The following is a 25,888-nucleotide window of genomic DNA, read 5'->3' as shown; positions in this document are numbered from 1 at the left end:
TATTGTAAATAGTGCTGCAGTGAACATTGTGGTACATGATTCTTTTTGAATTATGGTTTTCTCAGGGTGTATGCACATTAGTGGGATTGCTGGGTCATATGGTAGTTCTTTTTTTAGTTTTTTAAGGAACCTCCATACTGTTCTCCATATTGGCTGTATCAATTTACATTCCCACCAATAATGCAAGAGGGTTCCCTTTTCTCCATACCTTCTCCAGCATTTATTGTTTGCAGATTTTTTGATGATGGCCATTATGATTGGTGTGAGGTGATACCTCATTGTACTTTTTTTTTCTTTTTCTTTGTGTTATTTATTTAAAATTAAAATGAGGTTTTAGGTCTCAGCTTTCTGAAATCAACAGACTGTGTTGATTTACTAAAGATATCTCTTCAAAAAGCATTCTTTCTTCCAATTTTCCCTCCCCCCCTTACTCCCTGGTAACTATAAGTTTATTTTCTACACCTATAACTCTATTTCTGTTTTTGTAGATAAGTTTGTTTGTACACTTTTTTTTTTTACATTCCATGTATAAGCAATATCATGTGATATTTGCCTTTTTCTGTCTGACTTACTTCACTCAGTATGACAATCTCTAAGTCCATCCATGTTGCTGCAAATGGCATTATTTTGTTCTTTTTTATGGCTGAGTAATATTCCATTTTATATACGTACCACATCTTCTTTATCCAATCCTCTGTTGATGGACATTTAGGTTGCTTCCATGTGGAGTGCACGTATCTTTTTGAATTATGGTTTTCTCCAAATATATGCCAGGAGTGGGATTGCAGGATCATATGGTAGCTCTATTTTTGGTTTTTTAAGGAACCTCCATACTGTTCTCCACAGTGGCTGCACTAATTTACATTCCCACCAGCTGTGTAGAAGGGTTCCCTTTTCTCTACATCCTCTCCAGCATTTATTGTTTGTAGATTTTTTGATAGTGGCCTTTCTGCCCAGTGTGAGGAGATAACTAATAAGGATCTACTGTTAAAATAGAATTATCATATGACCCAGCAATCCCACTACTGGGCATATACCCTGAGAAAACCATAATTCAAAAAGAGTCATGTACCAAAATGTTCATTGCAGCTCTACTTACAATAGCCAGGATATGGAAGCAACCTAAGTGTCCATCAACAGATGAATGGATAAAGAAGGTGTGGCACATATATACAATGGAATATTACTCAGCCATAAAAAGAAACGAAATTGAGTTATTTGTAGTGAGGTGGATGGACCTATAGTCTGTCATACAGAGTGAAGTAAGTCAGAAAGAGAAAAACAAATATCATATGCTAACACATATATATGGAATCTAAAAAAAAAAAAAAAAAGGTCATGGAGAACCTAGGGGCAAGACGGGAATAAAGACACAGACCTACCAGAGAATGGACCTCATTGTAATTTTGATTTGCATTTCTCTAATGATTAGTGATGTTGAGTATCCTTTCATGTGTTTGTTGGCAATCTGTATAACTTCTTTGGAGAAATGTCTGTTTAGGTTTTCTGCCCATTTTTGGATTCGGTTTTTTGTTTTTTTGATATTGAGCTGCATAAGCTGCTTCTATATTTTGGAGATTAATCCTTTGTCAGTTGTTTCATTTGCAAATACTTTCTCCCATTCTGAGGGTTGTCTTTTCATCTTATTTATGGTTTCCTGTGCTGTGCAAAAGCTTTTAAGTTTCATTAGGTCCCATTTGTTTATTTTTCTTTTTATTTCCATTTCTCTAGGAGGTGGGTCAAAAAGGATCTTGCTGTGATTTATGTCATAGAGTGTTCTGCCTATCTTTTCCTCTAAGAGTTTTATAGTGTCTGGCCTTACATTTAGGTCTTTAATCCATTTTGAGTTTATTTTCGTGTATGGTGTTAGGGAGTGTTCTAATTTCATTCTTTTACATGTAGCTGTCCAGTTTTCCCAGCATCATTTATTGAAGAGGCCGTCTTTTCTCCATTGCATATTCGTGCCTCCTTTATCAAAGATAAGGTGACCATATGTGCGTGGGTTTATCTCTGGGCTTCCTATCCTGATCCATTGATCTATATTTCTGTTTTTGTGCCAGTACCATACTGTCTTGATTATTGTAGCTTTGCAGTATAGTCTGAAGTCAGGGAGCCTGATTCCTCCAGCTCTGTTTTTCTTTCTCAAGATTGCTTTGGCTATTCAGGGTCGTTTGTATTTCCATACAAATTGTGAAATTTTTTGTTCTAGTTCTGTGAAAAATGCCAGTGGTAGTTTGATAGAGATTGCATTGAATCTGTAGATGGCTTTCGGTAGTATAGTCATTTTCACAATATTGATTCTTCCAATCCAAGAACATGGTATATCTCTCCGTCTGTTTGTGTCATCTTTCATTTCTTTCATCAGTGTCTTATAGTTTTCTGCATACAGGTCTTTTGTCTCCTTAGGTAGGTTTATTCCTAGGTATTTTATTCTTTTTGTTGCAGTGGTAAATGGGAGTGTTTCCTTAATTTCTCTTTCAGATTTTTCAACATTAATGTATAGGAATGCAAGAGATTTTTGTGCATTAATTTTGTATCCTGCTACTTTGCTAAGTTCACTGATTAGCTCTAATAGTTTTCTGGCATCCTAAAGTAGCATCTTTAGGATTCTCAGGTCATCTGCAGATCATGTCATTGCAGATCATGTCATCTGCAAACAGTGACAGTTTTACTTCTTTTCCAATTTGGATTCCTCTTATTTCTTTTTCTTCTCTAATTGCTGTGGCTAAAACTTCCAAAACCATGTTGAATAATAGTGGTGAGAGTGGGCAAGCTTGTCTTATTCCTGATCTTAGTGGAAATGGCTTCAGTTTTTCACCATTGAGAACAATGTTGGCTGTGGGTTTGTCATATCTGGCCTTCATTATGTTGAGATAAGTTCCCTCTGTGCCTACTTTCTGGAGGGTTTTTATCATAAATCAGTGTTGAATTTTGTTGAAAGCTTTTTCTGCATCTATTGAGATGATCATATGGTTTTTATTCTTCAATTTGTTAATATGGTGTATCACATTGATTGATTTGTGTATATTGAAGAATCCTTGCATTCCTGGGATAAACCCCAATTGATCATGGTGTATGATCCTTTTAATGTGCTGTTGGATTCTGTTTGCTAGTATTTTGTTGAGGATTTTTGCATCTATGTTCATCAGTGATATTGGCCTGTAGTTTTCTTTCTTTGTGACATTGAGTGGTTTTGGTATCAGGGTGCTGGTGACCTCATAGAATGATTTTGGGACTGTTCCTCCCTCACTATATTTTGGAAGGGTTTGAGAAAGATAGGTGTTAGCTCTTCTCTAAATGTTTGATAGAATTTACCTGTGAAGGCGTCTGGTACTGGGCTTTTGTTTGTTGGAAGATTTTTAATCACAGTTTCAATTTCAGTGCTTGTGATTGGCCTGTTTATATTTTCTGTTTATTCCTGCTTCCATCTCGGAGGTTTCTGCTTTTCTAAGAATTTGTTCATTTCTTCCAGGTTGTCCATTTTATTGGCATATAGTTGCTTGTAGTAATCTCTCATGATCCTTTGCATTTCTGCAGTGTCAGTGGGTACTTCTCCTTTTTCATTTCTAATTCTGTTGATTTGAGTCTTCTCCCTTTTTTTCTTGATGAATCTGGCTAATGGTTTATCAATTTTGTTTATCTTCTCAAAGAACCACCTTTTAGTTTTATTGATTTTTGCTATCATTTCCTTCATTTCTTTTTCATGTATTTCTGATCTGATCTTTATGATTTCTTTCCTTCTGCTAACTTTGGGGGGTTTTTGTTCTTTCTCTAATTGCTTTAGGTGTAAGTTAGGTTGTTTATTTGAGTTGTTTCTTGTTTCTTGAGGTAGGATTGTATTGCTATAAACTTCCCTCTTAGAACTGCTTTTGCTGCATCCCATAGGTTTTGGTTCAGCGTGTTTTCACTGTCATTTGTTTCTAGGTATTTTTTGATTCCCTCTTCGATTTCTTCAGTGATCTCTTGGTTATTTAGTAGTTTATTGTTTAGCCTCCATGTGTTTATATTTTTTACAGTTTTTTTCCTGTAATTGATTCATAGGTCTTCTTTACCTGTGTATGTATTATTTACAGTTTTTTTTCCTGTAATTGATTCATAGGTCTTCTTTACCTTTTACAAATCTTAGTTCTCTCCCCTCTTTGAGTCATTTCTAAATTCCTATCCTCCAGGCTGCTAATTCTTTCTTTTACCTAATTTGCCCTATTTCCTAAGCTCACTAATGCATTCTTCATCTGATTCGTTAAATTATTCATCTCCAGAATTTGTCTGGTTCTTTTTAAAAATTTCAGTCTCTTTGGTAAATAACTTCTTCTTGTTTATTAATTTTATTCCTGAGTTCACTGAATTGCCTTTCTGAGTCTTCTTGTAGCTCATTGAATCTCTTTATAACAGCTATTTTGAATTCTTTTTTAGTCAGATTGCAATATTCTGTGCCTTTGGATTTGGTTGCTAGAGAATTATTGGGGTTTTTGTGGTACCATATTACTGTGACTTTTCATAATGTTTGATAAAATGTGCATTTGAAGTACAGCATACTTTTCTTAGTTGTTTACTTTGATTATTGCAATTCAACAGGTGGCACTATAGCTCAAGCTTTGGTTTCTTTTTACCTGAGTTGGCTCTGGGGCTGCACTTCGGAGGAAGGGTACAACAAACAAACAAACAAACAAACAAAAAACATGACATAGGAAAATCTGGTGGCAGAGTGAGGAGAGGTGTGGGCTTAGCAACTGTGGCTTATGTAAGCACCACTGAGCAGTAAGAGGATCCTCCAGTAGAGCTAAAATCTCAAAGCAGACAGCAGGCAAAGAATTCCTTCAATGCTCTTTGTTATTCATGTCCACCTCTTTCCCTTTCCTCTCCCTCCCCCAAGTGAAGGAAGTCCCTTCTCAGAAATTCATGCTTCTGGAGAGCAATGGCTCCCTCCAGTTGCAACTAGGTAGCCAGGCAGTAAATCATTCAACACTTTTGCTTTTCACCTCCTCTGTGAGGGAGCTTGCTATTGTCACTAGAGGGGAAAGCCCAGCCCCTGCCAGGGTCACCTGGGGCAGGGGAACTCAATCCCTTTCCTCTGCCTCCAAACTCATCTCTATCCTCCTCTTACACTGTGCCTGATTCTCCCATCAGGCTGGTTAGACTTCCACAAATTCTCTGTCTCCTTGTATGTCCACCCTGTTTTGTACTCTTCGGTTTTGCTTCTTCTCCAATTACAGCAAGTGAGAGTGGATCTGTCCCCCCCCCCCCCGATCCAAGGTCCTACCAACCCACTTCCTGAAGCATGCATGGATAAAAATTTCCTGGGTGTTGTGGTGTAATGTGCAGAGGCACTTTTGTTCAGATATGAATGACCAATTCATTGTTAATAAAAGGGGAGAGAAAAAAGCATCAATACATACTGACATGACTCTTTTCTTTTTGGTCTTTACTTGATGAGTAGTGGCAGAGGTAATATATTTAACCTGCAAAGATGTTATTAAATAAACAATAGAAAAAAAGCCCAGCAGTAAGTAAATAACTTAAGAATCTATGATAAAATCACATAGATTATCCATTTAAAATCATAAGTATGTAAACCTTAATAATACATGGATATTTTACATGAAATTATTATGGACAGAACCCAATCATACACAACTAAATTTCAACTATGTAAATAACATGATATTAGCAAATATTAGAACAAAAGAACAGTACTATAATTACTTACAGTTTAGGAAGTGACTTGATTCTTTGTATTTGTTATTTAAATTCATAGTAAAATAATTCATAGTAAAAAAAATAATTCTGGAAAAGGCAAAATAACAGAGACAGGAATAGCATCAGTGGTTGCCAGGGGATGGGTTGGGGGTGGGATTAATGGGCAGAGCACTGAGGAATTTTAGGGAAATGAAAATACTTTGCATGATACCATAATGATAGAAACATGTCATTACATATTTGTTAAAACCCATAAATTTTACAAACCAAGAGTGAACCCTCATGTAAACTGTAACGTTGAGTGATTATTATGTGTCAATGTATGTTCATCAATTGTAACAAACGTACCACTCTGCTGGGGGATGTTGATAATGGGGGAGACTATGCATTTGTAGGGGCAGAAGTTGTTTGAGAAATCTCTGTACTTTCCTTTCAATTTTGTTCTGCAACTAAAACTTCTCTTTAAAAGTTGTATTAAAAAATAAAAAGTTAAGCTGTTTACCACACTCTCCCTTATCCCAGGTATACATTGTGAACCACCCCCAGCCATATCCAATGGAGACTTCTACAGCAGCAATAGAAACGTTTATCAATATGCAACAGTGGTAACTTATCAGTGTCACACTGGGCCAGATGGAGAAAAGCTGTTTGACCTCGTGGGAGAACAGTCAATATACTGTACCAGCAAAGACAATCAACTTGGTGTTTGGAGCAGCCTTCCTCCTCAGTGTATTTCTGCTAATAAATGCACAACTCCAGAAGTTGAAAATGGAATTAGAGTGTCGGGAAATAAGAGTTCACTTTCCTTAAATGAGATTGTGAGATTTAGCTGTCAGCCTGGCTTTGTCATGAGAGGGTCCAACACTGTGCAATGCCGGGCCAACAACACATGGGTACCTGAGCTGCCAAGCTGCTCCAGGGGTGAGTTTCATCCACTGAGACTCTGCTGGGGGTGTAGGGAGTATAAATTGTAGGAGTTGTTGAAACTAAGGAAAGGGTATGCATGTGGGTGTATAGGCATGCAAGCCTATGAAATTGGGATAAACCCTCTAAACATAATACTAGCTGTACTATCTGTTACCTCTGATAATAATAATTGTCAAGTAATGCTTACTGTGTCCCATCTGTAATGCACCCATTTTATATACATTGTTTAATTTAATACTTAAGCAAGCATATAAGGTAGGAACTATACTTATTCCTATTTGCATTGAGAAAACTGAGTCTTAGGGATGTTAGGGAACTATACCCAGGTCACAGAACTAGTAAATAACAGAGTAAGGCCTAGAATTCAAGAGCCTTTCTGATTGCAGAGCTCAATGATAATGTGTAGTGAAGTGTACTATGAACAATAATGTATGATAACAATGACATTGATCTATCATTGGAGAAGGTCAGAAAGCAAATGAGCCATGGGTTCCGAAATGATACCATCAGATTAAAAAGCCTTAGACATCAGTCATTCTGTTCCAACTCCCCGATGTTATTACTGAAAACCTTGAGGCTCAGGAAGTGGAAACGACTTGCTCAAATCCAAGCAAATGTTTTCATTTTTATTCCACTGTATACAGTTCAGATTGAGGCTCAAGTGTGTTCTGATTCCCTGAGAACACACCAATTGGTCTGTGGATGGAGGCAGCCAAACTTTTGAGTCAAAATATGCTCTAAACAATATGTTCTCTCTTTTAAAAGTCTATAGCTTTTTTCTTTTAAGGGAATTTTGTTCTTGGTGACTTCTCTTGTCTTTTTATGCTGAAATGCCTGGCTTAGCAGTGGAATGGGAAGATTCCAGACTGGCACATAGGGACCAAGCAGAAGCTTACAGTTCTCAAGGAGGATCTGGGAAAAAAGATGAAGGGGGATGGGTGACTAACTGTACAGTAAGCTAGATGTGGGGTCTGTTGGATCACACTTGGGCAAAGGTATTCCTCGTTGAAGCCAGAAAGGATAGCTTTCTAGGAAGTGTAAGAGTGGAACAGTCCACCAGCTCTCACAGCTCTGTACTGGATGGACAATCCTAGAAAGCAAAAGGAACATTCTGCTTGTAGTCTTAGGAATGTTTTAGTAGAAAAAACAGAGAAGGTGCTGGAGAAAGATTCATTCTACTCATAGCTCTGCCCTGTGGCCTTAGTTTGCTCATCAGTAAACTGTGGGTACTGAATTAGCAAATCTTTTATTTTAAAATCCACACTGTATAAATAAGATTTTTAAACTCCCTGGTAGGCACAGGATATAGTAAAAGATATTTCTCCATAATTGACATGTATCTTGCTGTTCTTTCCTCAGTATGTCAACCACCTCCAGAAATCCTGCATGGTAAGCACATCCCAAGCCACAAGGATAACTTTTCCTCTGACCAGGAAGTGTTCTACAGCTGTGAGCCTGGCTATGATCTCAAAGGGGCTGCTTCTCTGCACTGTACATCCCAGGGAGACTGGAGCCCAGAAACTCCCAGATGTGCAGGTGCCTAAACTTTCATCTGGTTTGCGGATCAGTCTCTTTGTCCCTCACATGGACATCTCACTCCTGTGTTTTCATTCCTAGTGAAATCATGTGCTGACTTCCTGGACCAACTTCCTAATGGACGTGTGCTCTTTCCACTTAATTTCCAGCTTGGAGCAAAAGTATCCTTCATCTGTAATGAGGGGTAAGTGTGACCTGGAATAGAGAACAGGAACACAGTGCTGGGTAGTGACTCTCTTGGGTTCAGGAGTTAATCCAAAAAGTAAGGCTGACCTGTGGAATAGAAGTACCTGGGGAGACTGACTTCTGAGCAGTTTTGAAATGTGTCAGGACCCAGGGGCACCACTATCAGGAGATAAAGAAATTGGCACATGCAATTCAATGTTGAATACAAACATAAATATAGACACTAATCTTGAATTCATGGTTGGAGCTTCAAGTAAATGGGGAAATAGTTGTTTGGAGGCAGAAAATTATAGTTCTGTGGGAAATTTACTAACAAAAAGTTTAATGTATGAGACAAGAATTGTTTGCAATGTGATAATCAGGCAAAGGTTGTTTTAGGAAACTAAAAACTAACCAACAGTGGACTTTGTAATAGTATATGGGCAAGTATTTTTAATCCAATCACATCTGTTTGCATCAGTAAAGTCTTTGACATTGGAATCATAATGGCCAATGTTATTGTTTCAGGTAATATTATTAGTTATTCATGTGGATCTAGGACTCTCAGTAGAATGCACTGTCTGTGGGAGGTAACAAGACAGGGCAATATAGTAGTTATTTTTAGTAATTTCCAGGAATCTTTGACTTTTACAAAGTCTGCCACCCAATAATGATGAGCAGATTTCATAAGGACCCTAGGATCTAATAATAATCTGGGCATTTCAGTGGCAGAGACCTCTGTTAGCCTCCTTCTGGCCATTACAGCTGTAGTGGCAAGAAGAAGTGTCGGTTCTCTTTTCAGATGTTCCCTGCTTTGCTTCCCCAGATCAGCAGCTGTTCTTTCTCATGACCCCCTAATGAGGATAAGAGGAATGTCAGAGGACTGTCAGTGAGAGATGGGTGTGGGTCTAGGGCACAGGGGAGAGTCCACCTCTTTGTTCAGGGACTTTTGAGGTGACACTGGGCTATGTTGTTTGTTTGACTATTAAGTGTACAAGTTCTGCTTGCTTTGTCTGTCACAGGACCCCGTAATACTTTACAATACTTTGGCTTCTGAATTTCTGGCAACTACTGAATTCAGGTTCCTAAAGGACTGAGACTTAATGGTATTTAGGCTGAAGTGAGAAAGCTGACCATCTATCAATGAAGAGATGGAGAAATGGGAATTTCTCCCCTACTTGCTACCTTTTTTTTTTCCTTAGGTTCCGATTAAAAGGCAGCTCTGCTTCTCATTGTGTCTTGGTTGGAATGAAGAGCCTTTGGAACAGCAGTATTCCTGTGTGTGAACGTGAGTAGAAAGAATAACTCTGCAGTCTGGATATCTCCTCTTATGTTTTTCTAGTATGTTTCACCTCATGGAATCACCTGTTGTCTGGATCTTTATTTAACAAATTACTGGTAAAATACTTCTTTGTTGGAAGAATTTCAAAAAAGGTCTGGCAGGTATTATACATCATGTGTTCATATTACTAATCTGTAAGTCACTAGTTTAATGTCAGTGTTGAATTTTGTGGGGAATATGTGGGGAGAAAGTAGATGACATAACAGTACACCAAAATTTCTTTATTCATTTACTTTTTCAGTTTTATCACCAAGGAGTAATTTCTCTTAAATTTTTATGTCCTTTTATCTTCTCACATATCTGAACTATTTATTCAGCCTCTCATTTTGTTCATGGTATTTATTGAGGAAGGCTTCCCATGTGCCAGGACTTTGAATCTAGAGAGAGTGCTGAATAGTGTTATCCCTGCTCTCACGAGGTTCATTTTCTGTTCAAGGAGGCAGACAATGAAAATAAACCAGTAAACAAATTTAAAAATAGAATATGTAAAATAGTATGTCAAAAAGTGGTAAGTGTTACAGAGAAAAGAAAACATTTTTAGGATAAATTAGTGTGGTGCAGGAAGGTGAGTCAATATTTGAAATGATTAGGTGAGGTGCCCTAAATTTCAATAAAACTCAAATAAAGATTCAGAAATTGATAAATATATAAAAGTGTTCTATGTACAAAAACAATACTGATTTGTCCTACTCTGTTTACTAAGACTTTTAAAAATGCCTTTTCCTGATGATTAGATTGTTCATTTTATTTTGGATTTTGTTAAAACGCTTTGCTAGAAGTCTGTTTGAACATCTTATGGGATTATGGTGGAGCTTTACAAGAACGTTCAATATGTATTAAACGCAGATATCAAGCAAGCTCAACCTTCCTGTGACACATAAAGCTGAAAATAAATATAAAAGTAAACTGGAAAAACAAGCACCTAGTTAAAATCCAGATATGAGAAGTCAATCTTTAGTGTACCCTCACTTTATACACGTTTCTGACAAGATCTGATATCTCTTCCTAAATTGGTACCAGATTAAGAGCATCAAATTAGTTTCAGGGCGGGAACTGCTAGAAACAGGAACACTGTTTGACAGAAAGAAATGTCAGCTGATAGCTTCAAAGAAAGAAAAAACAAAAAAGGAAGAGGAAAAACAGGCTCCTTGAGGCCCTTTAATCTGGCTATAAAGAGCCCTATGGGAATCAATGTATTCTGATGACACTATTGTATATTTGGTATTGGTACTGATGATAATTGTCTTGAGTCATCAAGAAAAATTTTCATCTGCTGAAAATGATAGTCCATGTTTAATAAACTTAACCCAGATTTCCCTAGAATTTCAAATCTTTGAGGGAAAAATCTTGTCTGTGCTGTACCCCATTGTCAACCCAGGATTCTTATGATGCCTGACATAAATTAGTCAATAAAATGGTTGCTGGAAAAAAAAATTAATTAGCTCCAAATGGATTAAATATTTAGCTACCTGAAGAGCATTTTGTACTTTCATAACAAACTGTAATTTGTCTCACCTGAGTTAGATCCTTCTCAGAGGAAGCCTTACATATTTCAGTTCCATCCAATTTAAGTACGTTGTCATAGAAAAAATGTATTAATACAACAATCACAGGGCATAATTATTTTATAATCCTTTTGATTGAAACTAATGGAACCTAAAACTTTTGTGTTCTTTCTAGAAATCTTTTGTCCAAATCCTCCAGCTATCCTTAATGGGAAACACACAGGAACTTCTCTGGGAGACATTCCTTATGGAGAAGAAATTGGTTACACATGTGACTCCCACCCAGACAGAAGGATGACCTTCAGCCTCACTGGGGAGACCACCATCCGCTGCACCAGTGACAGTCAGGGAAATGGGGTTTGGAGTGGCCCTGCCCCTCGCTGTGAACTTTCTGTTCCTAATGGTCAGTGCCCATGCCCTAGAAGGATCAGTATGTCTAATGTGTCTAATATGTCCATATTTCTGTAGTGACAGTCCTTTTTGCTTGTGAATATAGCTTTGTTATAAATATGGGACAGAATTACCTGCCAGGTGAATAACAGATGGCTTTAGATGTGCCACACTCTGTCCCAGTTGGGGGTGTTCTGATGACCCTTCCCTCTGGAGTGATGATTGTGGGATGGTGAAGAGAGGAGAGAGTGGAGAGAATCAGTGAAGCCTAGATTTTATAGGGAATATTTTCAAAGCACTGAAAACAAATGCCAAAGAAAGCATTGTTATGCCATCTCTACTGAGTTGTCTTTATACTAGATGGATGGGTGTGCAGAGCAAAAATCACATGTTGATGTTAGTAATATATTTCAGAATTGATGATGTTGTAGAAACAATTAAGGAAACTCTGATATAGGAATTTATCCTACTTTTGTTATTTCTGAGTTCTGCTCCAGCATGTGACTGTATTTTGTTGACCCTTCATCTCATCTTTAGCCAAGGGAACTCAGGATGCCCTGGAGAAGTGGAATGTAAGGTTGTGCTCTTGACCTCTGTAGCTCATTCCTTTTACATATTAGTCTGGCTTTAAACGACAGTACCAGACAGTCAGGTGCACTTGTGGCTGTGATTATCCACACGAGCTCCGTCCTCCAGTGAGGACAGAATGCACTGAATTGGTAGTTTGTGGATCCCAGTGGTATTCCCAACTGATGCAGTTTACAGGTAGAGATTACAGATGGTCCTGTTTAAAGGCTGAGAAGTCTGGCTTTAGAGACTTGGTTTTCCCACTGATCAGCAAACATTTAGTGCGTTGGGACCTGCCTGCCTTGGGTTTTCTTGTGATTCTAATAGACAGAGATATTATTAGTTGTGTTGGAGTGTTCATACTTCTAAGTTTAACTGAATGTCTTTTCTTGTGTTTTGGAGGGAATTTGTTCTTAGCTTGTCCACATCCACCCAAGATCAACAATGGCCACCACATTGCAGGACATGCCTCTCCATATCTTCCTGGGATGACAGTCAACTACACCTGTGACCCAGGCTACAAGTTGGTGGGAAAGGCCTTCATTTTCTGTACACACCAGGGAACCTGGAGCCTGTTTGATCTTTATTGCAAAGGTATTTGGTATTCTTGCCTGATTTTTATGAAATACTGATGCATGAGGTTAATAAGGCTGAGAGATCACTTCTGAGGGGATCATAAAACGAGTATCAATAGAGTTGGAGAAAAGCAGAAGAAAAGGTAGGAAGCAAGGCTGTCCAAGCACCCTCAACTCTCCCAAATAAGTAGGAAGAACTTTTGGAATTTCCAGTAGTACAATAGACATCAAACACCAATTTTAAATGCTTTATGGGCTCTAACTAATAAAATATTTCAGCTCTAAAGGACCTGAGAGAATCACAGGTGGTCCTCACAAAAACCCTTAGGAGATTAATAGGAGACTTAGAAGCACACTTTGTTGTGCGGAATATTGAACCTGAAGCATGGTTAAAAGCAATTAATTCCTAGAATTACTGGGTACAAAGCCTCATTACAATCTCCAGGGCTAAAGGTGAGGTGTTTATTTCCTCTCTTCCCTGGAGCAAGTCTGTTTATAAAAATGACATCTGACTTTAAAATCTTTGTTGGCAATATTCTAAAAAGCTACAAAGTGTGGAAATAAAAATAATATTCTGTGACTAGGCATGATGCTGAGGTCTTTACGAAAGTTTTTGGTGTTAGTCTCCAAAACAATCTGATGAGGTGGGATTATTATTTCTGTGATCTTACAGAGGAGGAAATTGAGGTTAAGAGAGAACCAGTAACTAGTCCGTGATCCGCAGCTCAGCAGTGGTGGTGCTAGGATTGGAGCCCTGCTCAGCCCCTGCATTTAAACACTGCACTGAACACTGTCTCCTTTTTTTAATGGATTCACACTTTACTATATCTCAAAAAGAACCTTAAACACGCATTTTTAAGTTTTAAATTCAAGCATTTACAATACGCAAAATTAACACCAATTAGGATTTGAGGCAAGTTACCACAGGAAACATACAGCAGAGATTGTTTGCACCACTTACTAATTCATCTTCAAACTTAAATAAATAAAACCTGAGATTTGCCAGGACCTATCCAAATCTGTAACAGAAAGATGCAAATTACAAAGTACAGCTTGGTTAGACAAGCCATAACAACTCTAGCTATAAAATGTATTCTCTCAATGTGTTTCATAATGCATTACAGTGGTGAATTTTTAATTAGTTAAAAACTTTTTTCAAATGATGACTTTCTAAAACACTTTGGGTAATAAAATTATATAGTTTTCAGCAATAAAGATTGTGGTAAATTACAGACACTGAAGAAAGTTGTAAGGCAAGAATCGAAATTCTGGTGTACGTTCTGCTTTCAGAACACTGTCTCCTTTCAAATGTAGTTCTTTTGATTTTGCAAAACTATAAGTTAAGTGATTTTGCTTTGTTTGTTTCTTTTCTATTCTTGCTTTTTAGAAATACTAGACTAAGGTCAGGGATGAGGCAAGAGAGATTTCAGACATGCATGTGTTTCTAATGTTGAGGAGCAGTTAGTCCTATGGCTGCTGTGGTTATAGGATCTTAGGGCTCTCCCCAACCTAAATCCTTCTTGTCCTCCTAGCCCTCTGATTTAAGAGACAGAGAAAATTAGGCCCGCCACAGAGACGCTCCTGTGTTTATTTGCAAGAGTGGACTGCACAAAATCAGAGTCCCCATGGCTCTGCAGAAACTGGAAAGCTCGTCCCTCCTTGCTTTAGTTACATAAAGAAATATGAAGATTCCGGGAATAGTTCAAAGATGAATTATAAAAATTAAGACTCTGTGATAGTTCTTCTCCTGAAAATAAGAGGGTAATATTCCATTCTCTTGACAACTGCTTTCTTCTCATGTAAATAAAATTCATTTTGTCTTAATAACTGTCCTCTTTAAACATGCTTTTTAGCAGTCATTCTCTGTCTTTATCATTAGCAAAATCAGCCAGGGAACTTTCTAAAAATATGGAGTATTTTTTTGAAAATTGAAATATAACTGATGTGCCATATTATGTTACTTTCACATGTACTACATTGACATTTGCATACTTTATTCAATGACCATCAAAATAAATCTAGTAATCATCTGTCCCCATACAAATTTATTACAATATTATTGACCATATTCCTTATGCTGTGTATTATATCCCTGTGGCTTATTTATTTCATAACTGGAAATTTGTATCTCTTAATTCCCTTTACCTTTCCCACCCACCCCTCTAGAAACCATCCATTTGTTCTCTGTATCTATGAGTCTGTTATTTTGTTTTGTTTGTTTGTTCTATTTTTTTAGATACCCCATATAAGTGATATCATATGATATTTGTCTTTCTCTGTATGGCTTATTTCACTTACCATAATACCCTCTAGATCCATCTGTGTTGTCACAAATGGCAAGATTTCTTTTTTTTATGGCTGAGGAATATTCCATTGTGTGTGTGTGTGTATATATATGTATACCTCATCTTCTTTGGATGAAGAATTCATACATTGATGGACACTCAGGTTGCTTCCATATCTCGGCTATCGTAAATAATGCTGCAATGAACATGGATATGCATATATCTTTTCAATTAGTGTTTTTGGTTTCTTAGGGTAAATACCCAGAAATAAAATTTCTAGATCACATGACAGTTCTATTTTTAATTTTTTGAGGAACCTCCATACTGTTTTCCATAGTGATTTCACCAACTTACATTCCCACCAATTGTGTAAAAGTTCCCTTTTCCCCACATCCTCGCCAACACTTCTTACTTGTTGTCTTTTTGACGATGGCCATTCTGACAAGTATGCATTGGTATCTCAATATGGTTTTGATTTACAGCTCCCTGATGATTAGTGATGTTGAGCATCTTTTCATCTGTCTTTTGGCCATCTGTATGTCAGGTCCTCAGACCATTTTTTAATTGGGTTATTTGGGGATTTTTATGTTGATTTGTGTGAGTTCTTTGTATATTTTAGATATTGACCCCCTTATCAGATATATCATTTGCAAATATCTTCTCCAATTCAGTAGGCTGCCTTTTCATTTTGTTGATAGTTTCCTTTGCTGTGCAAAAGCTTTTCAGTTTGTTGTAGTCCCATTTGTTTATTTTTGCTTTTGTTTCCCTTGCCTGAGAAGACATATCCAAAAAAATGTTGCTAAGACTGATGTCAAGAAGTGTACTGCCTATATATTCTTATAGGAGATTTATGGTTTAAGGCCTTACACTTAATTCTTTAATCCATTTTGAGTCTATTTTGTATATGGTAAGAAAGTAGTCCAGTTTGATTTTTTTATATGCTGCTGTCCACTTTTTCCAACACCATTTACTGAAAAGACTGACTTTTCCCAGTTGTACATTATTGCCTACTTTGTCATAAATGAATTGGTTATATAAGTGTGGGTTATTTCTTGGCTTTATATTATGTTCCATTGATATATATGTCTGCTTTTTGTGCCAGTACCATACTGTTTTTATTACTGTAGCTTTTTAGTATTTTTTGAAATCAGGGCGCATGATACCTCCAGCTTTGTCTTCTTTCTCAAAATTGCTTGGCTCTTCAAGGTCTTTTGTGTTTCCATATAAATTTTAGAATTATTTGTTCTAGTTCTGTGGAGAATGCCATTGATATTTTGATAGGGATTGCATTGAATCTGTAGATTGCCTTGTGTAATATGGTCATTTGAACAATATTAATTCTTCCAATCCATGAGAATGGTATATCTTTCCATTTGTTTTGTCTTCAGTTTCTTTGATCAATGTCTTATAGTTTTCAGAGTACAAGTTTTTAACTCTTTGGTTAGATTTATTCCTTTTTATTTTATTCTTTTTGACACAATTGAAAATGGGATTGCTTTTGCAATTTCTCCTTCTGATAGTTCATATTAGTGTATAAAATTGCAAGAGATTTCTGTGTATTAATTTTGTATCCTGCAACTTTACTGAATTCTTTCATTAGTCCTAATAGTTTTCTGGTGGCATCTTTAAATTTTTCTACATATAGCATCATGTCATGTGCAAACAGTGACAGTTTTACTACTTCCTTTCTGATTTGGATTCCTTTTATTTATTTTTCTTGTCTGATTATTGAGGCTAGGACTTTCAAACCTATGTTGAATAAAAGTGATGAGAGTGAGCACCCTTGTCTTCTTCCTGATCTTGGAGGAAATGCTTTCAACTTTTCACCATTGAGTATGATGTGAGCTGTGAGCTTGTCATATATGGTCTTTGTTATGTTGCAGTATATTCGCTCTATACCCACTTCGTTCAGCATTTTTTTCATAAATGGATGTCAGATATTGTCAAAAGCCTCTTCTTCATCTATTGGATGATCATATGATATTTACTCTTTAATTTGTTAACATGGTGTGCCACTTTGATTGATTTTCAGATTGAACCATCCTTGCATCCCTGAGATAAATCCCATTTGATAATGGTAAATTATCCTTTTATTGCATTGTTGAATGCAGTCTGCTAATATTTTGTTGTGGATTTTTGCATCCATGTGTGTTGGGCATATTGTCTTTTAATTTCCTTGTGGTATCTTTGCGTGGCTTTGGTATCAGGGTGATGCTGACCTTGTAAAATGAATTTAAAAGTATTCCTTCCTCTTCTATTTTTTGGAATAGTTTGAGAAGGATAGGTGTTAAGTCTTTAAATGTTTTGTAGCACTCTCCTGTGAAGCAGTCTGATCCTGGACTTTTGTTTGTTGGGAATATTTTGACTACTGATTCAATTTCATCACTAGTAATCATTCTGTGCCTAGTTTCTATTTCTTCCTGATTCAATCTTGGGAGATTGTACATTTCTAGAACTTTATTTCTTCTAGGTTGTCCGTTTTATTGGTGTCTATTTGTTGCTGTGATCGCTTATGATTCTTTGTATTTCTATGTTGTTGGTTTTAACTACTCCTCTTTCATTTCTGATTATAGTTATTTAGGCCCTTTTTTTTCTGGATTGGTCTAGAAAAAGGCTTATCAACTTTGTCTATCTTTTCAAAGAACCAACTCTTAGTTTCACTAATCCTTTATATATTTTTAAATGTCTATTTCATCTGTTTCTGCTTTGACCTTTATTATGTCTTTTTTTCTACTGACTTCGGGTTTTGTTTCTTTTTTCTTTTTCTAGTTCCTTTAGGTATAAGGTTAGCTTGTTTATTGGAGATTTTTCTGGTTTCCTGAGGTAGGCATGTATTGCTTTAAATTTCCATCTTAGAACTGCTTCTGCAGTTCTTTAGATAGTTCTAGATATATATCATAGATTTTGGATCATTGTGTTTCCATTTTCATTTGTCTCCAGGTATTTTTTGATTTCCTCAGTGACCCATTCATTGTTTGGTAGCATATTGTTTAGCTTCCACGTGTCTGTGGTTTTAGCAGTTTTTTTTCATATGGTTGATATCTCATCTCATAGTGTTGTGGTCTGAAAACATGCTTGATATGACTTCAGTCTTCTTAAATTTATTGAGACTTTTTTGTGACCTACAATGTGTGATGTATCCTGGAGAATGTTCCACGTGTACCTGAAAAGAATGTGTATTCTGCCACTTTTGGATTAAATGCTCTGTATATATCTATTAATTACATCTGACCTAATGTGTAATTTAAGGCCAGTGTTTCATTATTGATTTTTTGTCTGAATAATCTGTCCATTGATATAAGTAGGATGCTAAAGTCCCCCCCATTATTGTATTATTGTCAGTTTCTCTTTTTATATTTGTTAATATTTGCTTTATATATTTAGGTGCTCCTCTTTGTGGTGTGTGTGTATATATATATACACAGTTGTTATATCTTCTTGTTGGATTGATGCCTTTACCATTGTGTAATGTCCTTATTTGTCTCTAGTTACAGTCTTTGTTTTAAAGTCTATATTTTCTGATATAAGTATTGCCACCCAGCTTTCTTTTCATTTCCATAAGCATGGAGTATCTTTTTCCATCCCCTCGCTTTTGGTCTGTGTGTGTCCTTACATCTGAAGTTAGTCTCCTATAGGCAGCATCTATCTATATATCTATATCTATCTACCTATCTATCTATCATCTATCTATCTATCTATCTAATCTATCTATCTACAGCCACTCTGTGTCTTTTTTTTTTCCATGTATTTTGCAACTGGAAGTTTGTACCTCTTAATCTCCCTCACCTATTTCTTTCCTCACCCCATTTCCCTCCCCTCTGGCAACCACCTGTTTATCCTTGGTATCTATAACTCTGTTTCTGTTTTCTTATGTTTGTTCATTTGTTTTTTTTTTTTAGATTCCACAATAAGTGAAATCATGTAGTACTTGCCTTTCTCTGTCTGACATGTCATTTAGCATAGTACCTCGAGGTCCATCCATGTTGTTGTAAATGGTAAGATATCATTCGTTTTATGCCTCAGTAATATTCCATTGTGTATGTATACCACATCTTCTTTTTCCATTCATTTATTGATGGGTATTTAGGTTGCTTCCATATCTTGGCTTTTGTGAATAATGTTGCAATGAACATAGGAGTGCATATATCTTTTCTAATTAGTGTTTTCATTTTCTTCAGATGAATGCACAGGAGTGGAATTGCTGTCATGCAGTAGTTCTAGTTTTAATTTTTTTTAATTAATTAATTTATTTATTTTTGGTTTCATTGGGTCTTCATTGCTGCGTGCAGGCTTTCTCTAGTTGTAGAGACCACGGGCTACTCTTTGTTGTGGTGCGCGTGCTTCTCATTGCAGTGGCTTCTCTTGCTGTGGACCACGGGCTCTAGGCATGCGGGCTTCAGCAATTGTGGCACGCAGGCTCAGTAGTTGTGACTCGTGGGCTCTAGAGTGCAGGCTCAGTTGTTGTGGCACACGGGCTTAGTTGCTCTGCAGCATGTGGGATCTTCCCACACCAGGGCTCAAACCCACGTACCCTGCATTGGCAAACAGATTCTTAATCACTGCACGACCAGGGGAGTCCCTAGTTTTTAGTTTTTTGAGAAATCTTCATACTGTTTTCCACAGTGGGTACAATTTACATTCCCAACAACAGTGCATGAGAGTTCCCTTTTCTCCACATCCTTGCTAACACTTGTTATTTGTTTCTTTTGCTATTAGCCATGCTGACAGGTGCTAGGAGATATCTCACTGTGGCTTTGATTTGCATTTCTCTGATGATTAATGATGCTGAGCATCTTCTCACATGCCTGCTGGCCATCTGTATGTATTCTTTGGAAAAATGTCTATTCAGATCCTCTGCCCATTTTTTAATCTGATTGTTTTTTTGATGTTGAGTTGTATGAGTTCTTTGTATTTTTCACCCTTTCTTTGTCTTTTGATTGGAGCATTTAGTCCATTTGCATTTAAAGTAATTATTCATAGATATGGACTTATTGCCATTTTGTTAATTTTGGGGGATTGTTTTGTTGTGTAGTTCTTCTTTCTTCTTTTCCTCTCCTCTTTTGTAATTTGATGACTTTCTTTAGCATTATGTTTGGATTCCTTTCTCTCTTTTTTTGTTTGTATCTATTATAGGTTTCAGTTTGTGGCCACCATGAGGTTCATCTATAATAGCTATCTATCTATCTATCTATCTATCTATCTATCTATGTATCTATCTATGTATCTATCTATCATCTATCTGTCTATCATCTATGATTACATATAGATGTATATATGATTAATTGATGATCTCTTAAGTTCGAATGTATTCTAACAACCCTGCATTTTTACTCCCCCCCCCAACAATGTTGAATATTTTTGGTGTCATATTTTACATCTTTTTGTTTTGTGTGTCCCTTAGCTACTTATTTTGTATATAGATGATTTCCCTACTTTTGTCTTTTAACCTTCCTGCTAGCTTTATAAATAGTTGATCTACTATTTTGCCTTTACCAGTGAGATATTTTCTTTCATAATTTTCACATTTCTAATTGTGGCCTTTTCTTTTCCACTTAAAGAAGTTCCTTTAACGTTTCTTGTAAAACCAGTTTAGTGGTGCTGACTCTTTCAGTTTTTATTTGTCTGTAAAACTCTCCTTCAAATATGAGTGATAACTTTGCCAGGTAGAGTATTCTTGTTTGTAGATTTTCCCCTTTTATCATTTGATTATATTGTGCCATTCCCTTCTGGCCTGCAAAGTTTCTGTTAAAGAGTCAGCTGATATTCTTATGGAGGTTCCCTTGTACATAACCAGTTGCTTTTCTCTTGCTGTTTTTAATATTCCCTCTTAATCTTTCACTTTTTGCCATTTTAATAGTATGTGTGTTGGTGCAAATCTCTTTGGGTTCATCTTGTTTGTGATTCTCTGTACTTCCTTACTTGGGTGTCTGTTTCCTTCCCCAGGTTAAGGAAGTGTTCCACTATTATTTCTTCAAATAAGTTCTCTGCCCCTTGGTCTCTGTCTTCTCCTTCTGGGACCCCCATCATGTGAATGTTAGTATGCTTGATATTGTTCCAGAGGTTTCTTAAACTATCCCCATTTAAAAAAACTTTTTTTCTCTTTTCTGTTCAGCTTAAGAGATTTCCATAACTTTTTCTTTCAGATCACTGATCTATTCCTCTGCATCATCTAATCTACTGTTGATTCCTTCTAGTGTATTTTTAATTTCAGTTATTGTATTCTTCAGCTTTGTTTGGTTCTTCTTTATATTTTCTATTCCTTTGTTAAACTTCTCACTGTGCTCATCCATTCTTCCCCTGAGTTCAGTGAGTATCTTTATGACCATTACCTTGAACTCTTTATCATGTAGATTTCTTATCTCCAATTCAGTTATTTCTTTTTCGGAAATTTTGTCTTGTTCAATAATTTGGAACATACACCTCTGTTTCTTCATTTTGCCCAATATTCAGTGTTTATATCTGTGTGTTAAGTTGGTCCATTTTGTTTCCTGATCTTGAAGAAGCGCCCATGGTAGGAAACATCCTGTGGTTCCATCAGCATGCTCCCCTCTGGTCATGAAAGCTATATGTTCTATGGGTGCCCCCTATGTGCGATGCTTGTGCCCTTCTTTTGTGGTGGTACCAACTACTGTGGGCATACTGGTATGTGAGGCTGACAGCTAGCCAAGTTGGCTGCTAGGCCATGCTTTGTACAGTAGCTGTGGGCCCACTGGAGGGCTGGGTAAGCTTCCTTCCTGGTTGGCTGCACACCCAGGGGGATGTGGGGCTGATGCTGGCCCACTGAAGGGTAGGACTGTGTCCCTGTGTGGCTGTCTGCATTGTCTGGTGGTGGTGGTGGGCTCAGCATTGGTGCTGGCCCACTGGTATGAGTGGCTGGGTCCCCATGGGGCTGTCTACATGACCCTGGGGGCTCAGGGCTCATGCAAGCCCACCGGAGGTCAGGACCAGGTCCCTATGTGGCTGTCTGCATGGCCCAGAGGGACTCAGGGCAGGTGCTGACCTGCTGGTGGGTGGGGCCAGGTCCCCACATGGCTGTGTACATGTCTGGATTGGGTTGGGCTGGTACAGGCCCACTGGTGGTGGTAAGCCTCCGGCACTAATAGGCTAGAGGGAGGATTTCCAAATGGCATTTGCTAGCACTGGTGTTATCTCGGTAGAATGAGCTCCCCAGAATGGCTGCTAACAGTGTCTAAGGGGAATCCCAGTTGCCTGCTGCCTCTCTGGGAGGCTCTTCAAGATCAGCAAGTAGGTCGGACTGAAGCTCTTTTCAAACCACTGCCTCTGTGCTGGGACTCGGAGCATATGAGACTTTGCATGTGCCCTATAAGAGTGACATTTTTGTTTCCTATAACCCTCTGGCACTCTCGAATATAAGCCCCACTGGGTTTCAAAGCTAGGTGTTGTGGGGGCTCATCTCCCTGGAGCAGGAACCCTGGCTGGGGAGTCCAGTGAAGGGCTCAGACTCCTCACTCCTCGGGGAGGACCTTTATGATTGTGATATTCTTCCCATTTGTGGGTCACCAACTGAGGCTGTGGGTCTTCACTATACCATATCTCTGCCTCTCCTACTCATCTCATTATGGTTCCTTCTTTATCTCTTTAGTTATGGAAATTTGTTTTTCTGCTAGTATTCAGGTCATTTTCATAGTTAGTTGCTCTGTAAGTAGTTGTAATTTTGGTGTGTCCATAGGAGAAGGTGAGTTCAGGGTCTTCCTATGCTACCATCTTGGACACCTTTCCCTAAAAAGACAGATTCTTAAATTCCATTCCCAAGGGCTTCCCTGGTGGCACAGTGGTTGAGAATCTGCCTGCCAATGCAGGGGACACGGGTTCGAGCCCTGGTCTGGGAAGATCCCACATGCTGCGGAGCAACTAAGCCCGTGAGCCACAACTACTGATCCTGCGCGTCTGGAGCCCGTGCCCCACAACAAGAGAGGCCGCTATAGTGAAAGGCCCGTGCACCACGATGAAGAGTGGCCCCTGCTTGCCGCAACTAGAGAAAGCCCTCGCACAGAAACGAAGACCCAACACAGCCAAAAATTAAAAAAAAAAAAAAAATTCCATTCCCAAGAACTCTCTTTCTGACATGTTGAGGCAGAGTCCAGAGGTTTATTTTTAACAAACCCATCAGAATATTTTGATGTAGCAGGACCACAGACCATATTTTGAGAAATGCCACTTTACCCTGTTGGTTCTTATTTTAAAAAGAGAACTTAGGCTAATTTTGAGACCATTACAACTGAAAAGCAGGCTTTGCTTGGAAGGTATCAGTGGCAAGGCAGAGAAGGAAAGCAAAACAAAGGATGGGCTTGTTGGCCTAAAACAAATAGACTGCCAGTTATTTCTCCAGCAGAAATGGTCTTGCTTGGGATCAGCAGAGAATTGCGGTTTGAGGTCTGCAGCCATGGTGAGCCACATGCAAGTCCCAGCATAGCAAAGGAAGGAGAACTCTTTTAACAGAAGGGAAAAGGAAGTTGTAAGGGCTCTAGCAAACAAAGAGTCCATGACTTTTCCTTGCTGATTTGCTGCCAGGAAAGAAGAGGAGTCTTTCTTCTTGCTGTTGAGCTCTGCTGTCATCACAGGGTGTGAAAGCTCCCCCTTCTGGTCTCCAGACTCTATTTAATTATTTAATTTAAGGTTTCTATTTATTAATTTTTACAAGGTAAATGAGATAAAATTAAGTAGAAAATTAATACCTTAAATTCAGAATCATAATTTATTAATTGCTTTGTTCTATGTATAGAAATGAGCCAGAAATATGCATTTATTCAAGAGACAAAATACCCGTATTAGTTGTATACCTAAAGAGAGTTAAAATGATATTCCTGTTTTCTTATGGTGTGGCCCAAGTGGTTCCAAGGCTGGAACATGGTTATCCTAATTCCTAACCTTTCCACAACTTTCCTGTTGAAGAGTTAACAATAATTTAAAGTATGATAATTTAAAATAATTATAAGCAATACATTTATATTCCCTTGCTTTACATAAAAAGGGAAGTCAGAGAATTTTAAATAATAAGATGTTGTAGGAGAGGTATCAATAATTTTTGATGGAAGACATGACTCATCTTTGCTAAAAGCAAAGTTTCAACTAACAATTAACAATAAAGTATCAATTTCTTTTTTTATTTTTCTAATTTCAGAAGTAAATTGTAGCCTCCCACAGATTATGAATGGAATCCAGAAGGAACTGAAAATGAGAAAAGTATATCACTCTGGAGATAATGTAACTTTGGAGTGTGAAGATGGGTATACTCTGGAAGGCAGTCCCTGGAGTCAGTGCCAGGAAGATGACCTGTGGGACCCTCCTCTGGCCATATGTACCTCTCGTAAGTGCAAGTGCAAGGAATGTAGGTCCTTCCCAGCCATGGTTACTGTTCATTCATTCATCTATACTGACACTGAATGTGGTGGTGTGCCATATGGTGTGCATTAGCTAAGAGCTAAGGAGTGCAGTAAGAGTCCCTAATTCTTCCACCAAAGCCCTTAGCAATGAGAATAAGGCAAGCCTTGCTCCTCACACTTCTTAACCCATCCATCTCGCCTCAGGCCCCCCTCTGAACCTTTTTGCCCATTATCACTCTATTGCTGCATACATTGCACAGTAATAATTTGAGTACATCCTATGGGTCTTAAAATTCAGTAGCAGATTAGTGGTAGAGCAGGCCTTCAAGAATGTTTTCAGCATGAGTCGAGGATCACCTTCCAACTTGCAGAGACTAGCTGGTCTGTCTCCCGCACTGGTGTAGACTACAGGATTTTAACCTGGTACATTGGATACAGTGATTTAGGAATCATGTGTCATTGAGATCTGTAGAAGGGTAGCCTTCTGCTGGCAACTAGAGGGTGATGTAAAATAGAAAATCCTAAACCTTAAACTTGTACACATCAAGTAACAGATGGGCAAAATGAATAATGAATAACCTTCCTTAATCTAAATTAGTCTTAGCCTTCTCTTCTCCCCCATTCTTATCACTCTTACTTAAAATATGTGGTTGAATACCAAAATTGTTCAAGATACAATTTTTCTACAGTTAATGCCTTAAATGCAATAACAAAGCTCACTCACAAATAATATTTCTGAATTATAAACTTGACACTCCCTTAATATCAAATTATATTCATTTCTTTGGCAAAAAGATCACTGCCTATCTGAATGCCTTTTGAGTATTCTAACCATGTGGCTGTGAGAGACAGAAAATTCACATAATTTGGGGCTACTGACCTGCCAGATATTAAAATAGAAAGTCACAATACATAAATCATTTTATATCACCGAAAATAGACTTATCTTTATTAAAAATGGAATAAAGTAGATATTAATAAAATACAGCTCACTATAAATAGAAATTAAAGTATCTTACAGAAAACAATCTAATAACGGAGACATCATCAATCCAAGGGGAAGAAAAAGATGATCAAATAGTATATGTAACACTGAAAAAATTTGGAACCTTTCTTTTTAATCTTACAATAAATACCAGATGTAATAAATAGTTAAAAGTTTTAAAAGTCAACATAGGAAAGCTAAAGTAGAAAAGGAAAAAAAAGAAGATAAAACAGCTAGAAAAAGAAAAACAACTTTTGGAACTTTTTGATATGATAGAGAAAATTATAAAAGGGCAACAAATTTGACTTAGAACTTATGAACTTTGAAAAGTAAATAAGAAAGCAGTAGACAGATGAGAAATATGTTAAAAATATAATGAAGGGTTAATAGTGTTATACACGTAGCAGTAGTGGTGGTTGTGGTAATAATAAAGGTTGTAAAAGTTAACATATGTTGAGCACTTAATTCAACTGTTCAAAGATTAAATAGATATTCTATAACTATGTAAAAACTTATATGCATGAGAAAATGTACTAGAAGCGAATGTACTAAACTATTTCAGGATAGTAG

General features: G+C 37.4%; 1 protein-coding gene across 1 annotated transcript in view; it reads left to right on the top strand.

The window, feature by feature from the left end:
• The window catches only part of CR1 (complement C3b/C4b receptor 1 (Knops blood group)), a 189,414-nt gene that overhangs the window by 142,583 nt on the left and 20,943 nt on the right, over window positions 1–25,888 (top strand). Inside the window, 7 exon segments of the mRNA XM_057528241.1 lie at window positions 6,220–6,618; window positions 7,984–8,160; window positions 8,242–8,344; window positions 9,528–9,613; window positions 11,348–11,575; window positions 12,547–12,723; window positions 24,132–24,317. Of these exon segments, the coding sequence (XP_057384224.1) occupies window positions 6,220–6,618; window positions 7,984–8,160; window positions 8,242–8,344; window positions 9,528–9,613; window positions 11,348–11,575; window positions 12,547–12,723; window positions 24,132–24,317 (1,356 nt within the window).

Source organism: Balaenoptera acutorostrata, chromosome 1 (assembly GCF_949987535.1).
Source record: "Balaenoptera acutorostrata chromosome 1, mBalAcu1.1, whole genome shotgun sequence".
NCBI classification, from domain to species: domain Eukaryota; kingdom Metazoa; phylum Chordata; class Mammalia; order Artiodactyla; family Balaenopteridae; genus Balaenoptera; species Balaenoptera acutorostrata.
Note: the sequence above shows the minus strand (reverse complement) of the source record. Positions and strands in the feature narration are given on the sequence as shown.